The sequence below is a fragment of the Myotis lucifugus genome, unplaced genomic scaffold (assembly GCF_000147115.1).
Source record: "Myotis lucifugus unplaced genomic scaffold, Myoluc2.0 scaffold_3, whole genome shotgun sequence".
NCBI lineage: Eukaryota > Metazoa > Chordata > Mammalia > Chiroptera > Vespertilionidae > Myotis > Myotis lucifugus.
The window spans coordinates 12,195,778-12,207,780 of NW_005871051.1; the positions used below are offsets into that span (position 1 = coordinate 12,195,778).

The window sequence follows — 12,003 nt, forward strand, 5'->3', positions numbered from 1 at the left end:
TCCAAGTTACTTACCCCCTAAGTACCATTTTTCTTCTCTGTAAAATTGGGTTAATAACACCTACCCTATTGTGATGTTGAAAGCTTTAAATGAGACTACGCAAATAAAACATAAACTCAGAACTCGGCACATAATAGACACACAGTAAATAATTGTCTTTTTTTTAAATATCATGAGCTAAAGTAAAGATTGCAAAGTTTTACGTTGCTCTCTAGAGACGCCTTTAAACGTTTAACTTCTCTATCTGATTGTTGTTCCTTAAATTCCACTGCACATCAATGTTCTCCTAGTGAATTTCAATTAAAAGACCATCAGCACATTTGTAAAAAGAGTCAAAGATTATTTTATGGACTTAGTACTTTCTAGTGTCCAGTAGACAATGACTCCATGAATGTTTGATGATTTAAGGAATGAACAATCTTGAAAGGAATAGCCCTAAATAGAGAAAACGTCAAATCTTCAAAGACTTTAAAACCTTTCATGGAATGGACATACACAGAATTATTTTCTAATATTTCAAGATTGTAGTCATGGCATTTTCAAAATGCAAGTAATTGTTATATCATAATGAACTTATGGTGAACCAGATATTATTTTAGCCAAATCTTAGCAATTTCTGCACGTGAAGAAGTACCAAGTCAATATATTTTCAAATATTCCTGCTTCAGATAACCACGTATGAAGAGAAGCTTCCATCTTCTAAGCATAGCCCAAGGGGATTTTTTTGGTCCATTCAAAGTTATTATGCTAATTATTAAAGTCGCCGAAATAAAAATTTCTAATACTGACATAGTCAAACTTGAGCTGAGTAAATTCTACACCATTTTAAAAAATAAAATATCAGGTTAATTTTAAGGACACTTTACTTTCATGATTACTGTTGTATAAATTGCTCTTAATATTCAAAGACACAAATGCTTAGTATTTTTTCTTTTCATAGAATAGCCATGTTAATATATGAAAGTTGTTTAATAAGTGAAGCGCAGAAGACTGAAACTATAAATAAAATGAAAACATATCCATAAAATGTCATTTACCACTTAGCAACAATCTCCTTAAGATTCCTAAATATTCCTTAATCCTTTTTTTTTTCCTTTGTGCAATTTCCTTTTAAAAAAATATATTTTATTGATTTTTTACAGAGAGGAAGGGAGAGGGATAGAGAGTTAGAAACATCAATGAGAGAGAAACATCGATCAGCTGCCTCCTGCACACTCCCAACTGGGGATGTGCCCACAACCAAGGTACATGCCCTTGACCGGAATCTAACCTGGGACCTTTGAGTCCACAGGCTGATGCTCTATCCACTGAGCCAAACCGGTTAGGGCTCCTTAATGCTTTTGATAAGTAGATTTCAGCTGCTAAATCAATGTGAAAATGGGAACCATGAGGACCCTGTTAATTTAGATTATAAAAGTTTTATTTAAATGTTCATACCATCTGTTTATATTAAAGCAAAAAATATAAGTTCTTGAAATAAACAACCTGGGGACAATTCAGACACTACCGAGGAAAATTAATGTGAAATAATTTTTAAACTAAAAATTTCTGCCTAAAATCTCCAAGCAGGGTCTGTCAAATCATTTTACCCAGATTCCACATACAAACCAAGATAGGTATTCCAATGCACAAGACATTTCTGATCAGTGGACAATCATCTATTGAGCACCTACTGAATGCGAGGCACTATTACACGTTTTCAGAAAACAGCCATGAAGAGGAAAATTTTCCCACGTATGTTTTAGTTTATATTAGCTAAAAGTTAATAACATAATAGGGAGTAACACTACATACTTTTTAATAGAGATGAGTTGTATAAAAAAAACAAATTAGGGTCAGAGAATTGGTAGTGACCTAGAGTTGGGGGGACTGTTGTTCAGAGAAGGACCCCATAAGTGACGTTGAGAAGAGACATGTATCGTGTGAAGGAGCCAGTCATGCAAAGGGAGGAGTTTTCCAGCGACAGCAGTGAGAACAAGGCTCTTGTGCAGGAATGAACCTGGAGCACTTGAGGAAGGGCAAAAAGGCCAACATGGTTGGAGAAGAATGAGATGGGAAGGGCGGTAGGAGGGATGGGGTCAGAGGGCAATTAAATGGGGTCTGTAGATGTGTTTAGACATTTAATTCTACTTTGTGTATCCGAGAGTTGTTGGCAGGTTTTGACCAGAACAGTAATATAATATGTGCATTTATGATTTATGTATTTAAAAGATGAGTCTATCTGTGGGAGTGGGGGGAAAGGGGAGCAGTTAGCTAGTTACATTAGCCTTGGGAATAGGTGATGGGGCTTTCAAAGCCCTATAAAATTTTGATTTGTGGAGCCAGCAGGACTTGCTAATGGATAAAATGTGAGATGAGAAAAAAAGGGATAAAGAGATGTTTAATTTAATTTAGATAAATTTGTGTCACTTTCATGGTAGTTCTTGTTGTCATGGAGATAAGGACTAAAATTCAATGCTGTGCAAGCTCAACTAATGTTTTTCATGAACAATACCAAATCCGAATTCTAATTGCTGTGTCCTCTATAAATAATTGATGCCATATTCCTTTTTTCTCTATTTTGTTTTATTTTTTTCAATCACCATTTATCCCCCCATACCCTTTTACACCTCCACACCCCTCCCACAGTCACCACACTATTGTTCGTGTCCATGAGTTCTTTTCTTTTTCCTTTTTAAAGTCAATGTCATAATTCTGAACATCAATTTTTCAGTGTTGTCTCCAATTACCTTTGGTGATAGAACAGGTTGCATTATGAAATCAGCCAAGAATGCTAAAGTATACCTCTATACAAATTAAGAAAAAAACTCTAATCTTTTTCTCTACTTCCCAATCTACTTTGACATGAAATTGTATTAACGGTCACTAAAAATGATAATTATATTCTATTTCAAATTTATTTCAGGTAGGTCATAAAGTCTCACTTAAGCCTAAAAATAAATATTGAAAAAATACAGTGGATGAGTTGTGTGCTATAATCAAAATAGAGTAGTATGGTCTCTGGTCCTTATGGAACTTATTCAACTGTGCTGCAAGAATTTTTCTTCAGATGTGAACTTCTATCCAGATGTGTCCATTGAGCTCCATGAGGTCTTTGCCAGCTGAGTGGTGATCATTTTCATCCTTCTCAATTACAAGAGTAAATCAAAGATTAAACATTTCACATTATACAACAGAAATTATTCTGGGCTCCTTTACATGGCATTAAAAGTAAACATTTAGTTAACATCTTACAGAGCTGTGTGAGTTCTGTCCCAGTCACAGCTTAACTCTCCTGTGAGTGAGAAATGCGAGACTAAAATGCAATCTTCCCTATAGGGAGTTTAAAAAATATTCATAGCTATGCTATAAATAATTCATTTGAAATCTTGTTCATGTCTTAATAAGGAAAGCTTACAAAAATGACCCCCTCGTGATAATGACTTTAGGCTCTGCAAACGCTCTTCCACCCTTACAAAAATCAGTGTGTGCCCACACCACATCTTCAAAAGGAAAGGAAAGAGGTGTGTCTATGACAATGAGAAGTAAGGGTGCTTTGGGTTTAAAAAGTAGGTTTTAAAGATTTAACATGTTTTTTGTTACCCTTTTATTTTCCTCACTGATGACTGTTTCTTCCAGAACAGGAAAGATGAATAATGCATGTTCTCCTTGGTAGATAGAGACTGTAAGGTTGGCTCAGGGTGTTGCAACATTTGGACTCACATCTCACCCAGCCTTCTGACTGAGAGGAGGATGCTGTGAAATCACTAGGTGCCTTGGGAATGGATCCATGTTCCACTCATGTTCACCCAAAGCACCCCAGTGAAACAGATCCTTTAGTGCCTCTGCTGACGAGCCGAGCGGAACCCACTGCTGACTGTTGGAGAGCGAAGCGTCTCTTGTTTTTATTTCTTAATGAGGTATTCCAAAAGGAAGGGGTTTGCATAACTCACGTGACTCTGCAGGTTCCATTTCAAAAGAAAAACAAAAACAAATGGTTTGTGGTTCTGTGGAGTCAAGCCATAATGCGATGTAAATGTACTAACAGTCCTAGCAAGGGCGCACGCATGCTTGTGAACCCTGGGCCAGCAAGGGAGCAGGCTGTTCCCAGCACCGATGAGCTATGTGTCCAAGAAAGAAGCTGCACCAGCCCTTCCTGGTGGGCCCAGCCTCCCGCCTGCCCAGCAAACCCGCCTGACTGCGGGTGTGGGGGAAGCTCCTTGTCCAGACACGATGCCCATCCAGGCCACCAGGGAGGAGGCTGTTCAGGGACGAGCTGGGGAGAGCTTGGACCTCACACTGGCTGGGGAACCCTAAGGGGGGGAAAGCCCTATTTTATTCTTTCAATGCAGTTCCCAGCAGGAAGAACAGGATAGGAGGCTCCCGCCTGCTCCAGATTAAAGGAACCCGCAGTTTCCAAGTGAAGAAGGGGGGTTCCTTGTCCAGCATTCGCCGGGTCGGCAGCTTAAAGAGCAGCAAGTTATCACGGCAGGACTCAGAGTCTGAGGCTGAGGAGCTGCAGCTGTCCCAGAGCAGGGACACTGTCACTGACCTAGGTAACAGAGAGGAGTGGGGTGTGCAGGGACGTGGGGGGTAGGAAGACAGGGCCCAAATCCTGAAACAGCCAAAGTCCATTTTCTTACGCATCCAAAGGTGGAGGGCAGAGCCATTCATTCAGTCTGAAAACCATACTACCCTTAGAGCAGGGCTGCCCAACCCTTAGTGGGCACATGGGTCACCTGGGAGTCTTGATAAGATACAGATTCTGTTTCAGTCTGGGGTGGGAGCCTGAGACGTAAAGATGACGTTGCGGGTCAAGGTCCACAGTTTGAGGAATGAGGACGTAGAGTATCTATTTGGGAGAGAAGACACTTTAGTGACAAGGGCAGTTTTTTGAAATCCAGATGTTTCTTTAAAGCAAGACATAGGTATTTCCTTGGGGACAGCTAGCTAAAGGTCCTCTGTGTTTTAAAGTCTCTATTTCCCATTAAAAGCAACCAAAATATCAGAGAGGGGCGATTGTCTAGAGCTGACAGTTGGTGACCTTCAGCAAGTCAGTGTCTCAGGAATTTTTCTCCATCTAAACAATGGGAATAATTCTATTTGCTCCATGCCTACTCTAAAGGGATGCTCTAAAGCAGTGGTTCTCAACCTGTGGGTCGCGACCCCTTTGGGGGTCGAACGACCCTTTCACAGGGGTCGCCTAAGACTATCGGAAAACACATATATAATTACATATTGTTTTTGTGATTATTCACTATGCTTTAATTATGTTCAATTTGTAACAATGAAATTGGGGGTCACCGCAACATGAGGAACTGTATTAAAGGGTCACGGCATTAGGAAGGTTGAGAACCACTGCTCTAAAGATAAACACCTGAAGGTGAGGTCTATATACAATCAGAGCATTGGGGATGGAGCTTGTCCCTGTAGGATCCAAAGAGACTCTGAATCCCAAAATGTGTTATTCCTATAGGCTCTGGTTATCATCTTAATAGAAAGAAGGTTAAGCAGGCATGCTGATAGGACTCACTAACTGCCTGGAATTTAACTATTACGTAAAAGTTGAAGCACACTTTCTTTGTCATTCAGTCCCTATATGAGAAGCAAAAGAGAGAGATCTCCTTTCTAGGTGAAATTGTTTCAGAAATCAGTCAAGAACTATTGATAAATGACCAACCAGCCTGCGAAATAGCAGCTGAGTATATATCTATTTGAAGTGAGTTTAAAATAGGAAACGTTTCTACACCCACAGACCCTTGCCTTTGAAAATAGCTAATTTATGTGTTAAGAGTCAGCTTATGTTTTAAGGAGACAATAGAAGAAACCCCATGACTTCTTTTGGTACAGGTTTGAAACTGAAGCAATATCATCAGTTAGTTTGGCGGGGGGGGGGTTCAATTAATTGAATTGGTCAATTAAGCCTGACCAGTTGAGTCAAAATAGCCAGGGTAGAAGCATAGTTTTGTCATAGAGAAAACCCAAGAAAGCTTTTAGATTTGAGGTCAAAGCTTCATTATTTAGTATACTAAGTAGTGAATTCCTGAGAGGTGTCTCCTGCATACGTTCCCACAGAAGGAAATCCTTTTAGTCCACAATTAGACACATTTGCTTTCAAATTCCCTTCATTTTTCCAAGGCACCTGCCCATCTTTGAAATAGCTCTGCCAGTAAAGCCAGGTGGTGTTAGGGACAGTAGCGCCATCCATAGGCACAGCAGTGGAGGGGGCAGTAGCATTCTGTGTGGCCACTGCAGGTTGGTTGGTGTCCCTACTTAACTCTACCTGCGAGGTCTGGGCAGTCTGGAATGCATTTGGGCACACTCACCCAATAACTTGCTCATCTCAGCAATTCAAGGACTTGACCCTGTTTTTTCTCTGTTCCCATGTCTAAACATGGAAGCCACCTTAACAGGGGTCATAAATGTCTTTGTAATTGCCAGTACAGCTGATGGTGAAGGGAACAGCTCCTATTAATATTCCTCCACTAAAATCGAGGCTATGCCCTGAAACCCACTGGGCCATGGTAGTCTGCCCTAGGATTCAAAAGCATGGAGAATTGTACCATACCAACGTGCTCTCCAAGGAGACCGAACAACATAACCTCTCTTGGTATTTTTCTTTTGAAGAAGGGAGCCCGTGGAGTGCAAGCGAGCCCAGCATCGAGCCAGAAGGAATGAGTACTGCCGGCACAGAGGAGAATTACCACAGGAACATGTCGTGGCTTCACGTGAGTAGGAATCTCAGAAATAACCCTGAGATCAATCTCTTTGGGCACCTGGAAAGATCCATGATGGGAGGACAAAAGATTATACTAAAGCCATCAATACAATTTAGTCTTCAAGAAAAACCAGAGGCTTATATTTCAGTGGAACCTCTCAGTATTCACCATAAGTGTTCTGCTGGGTACTATTCCTTTTAAGTTTAACTAAGACCAAGGGTTCTTTGTTATGGCTGACTTTTGGGCCACCTTAGGTCAGGGAAAAATCATGAATGGCTGGCTATATTGGTGGTCAACACAGCTTGAGTGACACAGGCAAGGCATCATGACCAGTTTTATATAGGTTATCACAGATACTGAGAGCAAGGTCATGGTGCTGGTCTTGAGTCTGCTCTCCATCCAGTATGGCACATAGTCTCTCCCAGGTTAGGGGTTGGGGTGGGTTCTAGTTTCAGGAAGGGTGGAAGCATCCAGAGGATTACTCTATGCATATGTGACTAACCTTGTGGCTCTAGGAATGCTAGTGCCTTTGGGGAAGGCACTGAAGAGTTCACTCCTTATCTTAAAATAACTATTTTAAATCAACTGAGTTCTTTTCTGGAATCTAACTTGGGAAGTCTAGGAGATGTGAGGATTTGAGCCAGATCAAGCCACAAGTAAGGTGCTAGAATGGCCTAAAAGACAAAGAAAAATGTTAATTTGTGGAGAGAGGAAAGAAAACTCTACAGTGGAGTTCAAGGCCCAGCTGAAGGTCATAGGTCAGGGTGGAAGATGCAGAACTGTGTTCAAGTTCCATAAAGGGGGGCTGGAGTTAAAGACCATCCACAGCTATCAAAGGTCAGCCAAATCCCTTAGGGCAGAACTTCTCGTCAGTTTATGCTCTTCTATCTGGCTCCTTCTGAAATAGAAGAGCTGAAAAAATACTGTGATGTATTTCAAGGTCAGAATCTTCATTTGAAAATATATGGAAATCATATTCTTCAAAATAATCATTTTAAGTATTTAAAGATTACAATCTTATTGTTTCAAAAGATCTTTCTATCAGGTGTGAATGGAGGTAGCAAAAAAAGCCGAGTACATAAAGGCTTATACCTCTTTGTTCTCTTATGGGAATTATTGAATCATTGTGGTTTCAGGACCCATCAAGGAACATTGACGTTCTCAGTTTCCATCTCCCACCCCACATATATGTTCCTAATTTGTGTGCACTCCGGTGGCCCGGTTGAGTCTCAGTGACGTCTGTGTTTCAGGTCATGATCTTGCTGTGCAATCAGCAAAGCTTTATCTGCACCCATGTTGACTACTGCCACCCACACTGCTACCTGCACCACAGCCGCTCCTGTGCCCGGCTGGTCAGGGCCATCAAGCTGCTGTATGGAGACACCGTGGACTCCCTCCGGGAGAGCAACAACAACAGCAACGTGGCTCTCAGGGGCAAGAAGCAGAAAGAGGTGAGTGAATGATCAGTCAGTACAATAATATGCCAGTTTCAGGGAAAATGATGTTCTAATAATCTTTCATCTGGAAATAAAAACTTCGGATCACTGTAGTTCTATCACAGGCTACAGGTCTCCCTGATTCTGAGCAAAGGTAGAAGATGAGTGCAAGAAAGACAAAGGATTGGTCTTCATGTCCATGAACAAACATGGAATCATTTCCAAGGTTTTGTCTTATTTCCATGAGTAAATATGAACACGTGGGGTGGTAGTAAGGAGTAGGTTATTGTGGTAGGCAGAATAATACCCCCACGTTGTCTGCATTTTAATCCCTGGAACCTGTGAATATGTTACTTCATGTGACAAAAGAAATTTCGACTATGAGAATAAAGAATCTTATAATGGGGAGAGTAATCTGAATGATCCATGATAAGGGTTCTTATATGAGAAAAAAGAAGGCAGGAGAGGCAGAGAAAGAGATGTGACAACAGATGTAGGGGCCAGAATGAGGCAGGGCTTTGAGCCAAAAACTGCTGGCAGCCAGAGGCTGCAAAAGATAAGGCAATGAATGATTCCCGAAAGCCTCCAGAAGGGATGCAGCCCTGTCACTCCATCGTAGACCTCTGACCTTCAGAACTGTAAGATAGTCAATTTGTGTTGTTTTAAGACATGAAGGTTGTGGTCATTTGTTAAAGCAACAATAGGAAACTGATACCAGTAGGTGCTATTAAGAAATAAATGGCCCAACTATTCACAGATAAATAGATAACACAGTCATCTAGGTCAAATCAGACCTAGAAACTCCTCCAAGGAACGATTACATTTTCTAAGCATTCAGCTGCACTTTCCTGACAGCTGAGCTGGCAGAAGATAAAGTCAGCCGCCGGGCTGCCCTGTTCCTGCCAGGAAAGCCTTGGGTTGCCCACCTGCCCCTGAGCAGGCATGATGGCCAAGACGCCCGACTGAGTGCCGCTGGCTGCCCAGGCAGCTGCTTCTCCCAAATGGTTTTGCAAAGAGGTTTTTATATAATACCTATTCATTTCAATAAGCATTCATTGTGCACCTGCTGTTGGCGCAGTATTAGGCCAGACATTCTGGGAGACATGAAAAATAAATAAGTATGATGCGAGGACCTTTTGCAAGCCAGGTTTGGTGGGTTGGGGGAATGACAATTAGATACAAATCAAATAGCTAGAGAATATGAGCAAGAACAAAAATTTCACAGTTGAGTTGTGTAGCAATTTGTAATGTTTTAGCACTTGCAAAGGGATTTTTTAAAAAACTACAGCTTTTTATTATGAAAGCAACACAGGTTCATTGAAAAAATTTTTGATAATACAAAAATCCTAAAGAAAAATATATGTATCTCATGCATCTCATTTAAGTGTGCTAACTCATCTTCTGGGATAGGATCTTTTAGTTAGTTTTTTTTTTAATCATCTATGTGGGGATATAAGGCAGATACATATAATTAACAAAGTGCTTTGGATTCTTACAAACCTTGTGCAAGAGATATTGTTCTCCCCATTTTATAGATGAAAAAGTTGAGGCTCAGAAAGATGGGATTGCCCACAATTCACATCTATAACCTACTCATCTAGACTTTCATTTAGAAATATGGATATCAAAGTCTTTTAACTAGACTCTATTGCATCTCATGGTATTCAAACTACACAAATCCTGAGGGAAAGCAGTGGGGAATAGATCAATGTGGGTAACAAACTGCATGAACTGCTACCTGCTGGCATAAAAGAAAAATATTAACATACACATGTTTGTGTATATGCATATAGACTAGTGATGGCGAACCTATGACACGCATGTCAGAGGGGACATGCGAACTCATTTTTTTGGTTGATTTTTCTTTGTTAAATGGCATTTAAGTATATAAAATAAATATCAAAAATATAAATCTTTGTTTTACTATGGTTGCAAATGTCAAAAAATTTCAATATGTGACACGGCACCAGAGTTAAGTTAGGGTTTTTCAAAATGCTGACACACCGAGCTCAAAAGGTTTGCCATCACTGATATAGACAGACATGTATATAGACAGATATACCTCAAACATACATAAATGACACTACATTCAAAGAAAACCTATTTTCACTAGGTAAGCTCTCCTTCATACAAAAAACTTCCTTAGCTTTAATAGAAAATCATATATATTGGAAGTTGTAAAAGTAAACCAGCCTAAAATGAATGTTCATTGTTCACACACTCTGAGATTTCTTTCTGCCGTATCTGCTCCAACTGTACCCTCACCTGTAAATTCATACATGACCAAACCCAAACATCCTTCAAAATCCAACTCAAATTTTCCCTCCTTTCGGAAGCCTTTTCTGATCTTCCTAATGTTAACCACAGGGCATACTGCAGGTGGATAGGCAATGCTATTTTTCTTCCCTCCTTTCTTTAAATGACACAAGCATCTACTTGTGCATTTTTGATTCTTCATTCAATTGAAGAATTGAATTCATTAATTCATCATCTGTCTATTAAATTTTTAAAGAACCTGTGGCCCATGCTGAGTCCATACTATGTGCTGGGTATGATAGTGGGCTGCATAGTGCTGGGGTGTTTCGTGAGTGCCCTCCCGCTCTGGTCCAAACAGGACACTGGGCTGAAGCAGCAGGAAAGGTTTCTCTGCATTGCTTGCATTTCTGAAAGGGAAGAGAAAGGAAAGAAGTGAGTGTCCTCTCTTCTTAACTTATTTAAATTAGTCATATGGGTGGAGAGCTCAAAGATGCATTGAGTCTTCTGTGGTAAACATTTTATTTCCAAAATGCCGCCTCCTGTTCAAGCTCTGTTGTTGTTTTTCCCTCTCATGATGTTCCCATTTGCCTGGTCTGATTCTGTCACGTGAATGAACAATGCCCACATTTTCAGAGCCAAAGTGAAAACAGAGTGGGCAGTAAATCAAGAATGAAAGCAGTGCTTCTGAATAAAGTCAAGTATTATGAGCAGTCGGTAGTTTGTTCCTATTTCCTATTGGGCTGGTTTTATGGTAGAATATGTGTGTGGCAATGAGTACATTTTGTTAACCCATCTCACTCTGACCCACCTGTTCCTCTGCATCTCAGTGCTCAGAGACTCACTGTGCATCTGGTAGTCTATTTCACTGCACTTCCAAACTTGAGCAGTTTTATAAACTACCAGATATATACCAAGTTCACCAAAGAATTATTAGATTTTCCTACATATCTGTACCTTGTCTAGTGGTATGTTCTAAACAGAGTATGTGTTCAATTAGTGCTTGCTGATGAAGAAAGAAGTCACATTTTACAAAAATTCTGAATAACATTTGTTAAATATTGATAAGTAAGGTAAGTTTTCATTAAAAAAAATCCAGACAAAGGAGAAAGGAGTGAAATATTTATAAATTTCAAGAATTTATGTCTTAAAATAATTGCTATGACCTGGGAAATATTCATTATAAGGTCATAGTGAAATAACTTGTCAAATTGTGTGCCATATACATACCATCCTCACGGTTGGGTTAAGATGCATAAAGAGGGAAAAGGCTGAAAGGAAACCAATAATGACCCTCCCAGGGTAGGGAATTTTATTTTTTTCTATATAGTTTTTTGTGTGTGTTTTCCAGATATCCTGCAATTTGCCTCTATTGTTGTATAAATAGAATAAAAGAGAGGTGCCACTTTCTTAAATTCTAAAATTACATGTGACAATCATTCTCTGTATTTACATGGAAAATGATTGTCACATAATTTTAGAACAGTTTTCAAATTATAAAAAAAAATAGGCATGGTATTTGTGCTTGTTTATTGCTTTTCATTCACAGAAAAAAATGCAGGATTTCTCTCCCAAAATGATACGTGTTCCCAAAAATGTGCTTCCAAGTTTTTACC

The 12,003-nt window shown here is 39.8% G+C and overlaps 1 protein-coding gene across 1 annotated transcript in view; it reads left to right on the forward strand.

Moving 5' to 3' along the window:
* Positions 1-12,003, forward strand: part of UNC80 (unc-80 homolog, NALCN channel complex subunit) — a 173,455-nt gene that overhangs the window by 91,699 nt on the left and 69,753 nt on the right. The window contains 2 exon segments of the mRNA XM_023763266.1: positions 6,607-6,707; positions 7,949-8,149. Coding sequence (XP_023619034.1) covers positions 6,607-6,707; positions 7,949-8,149 — 302 coding nt within the window.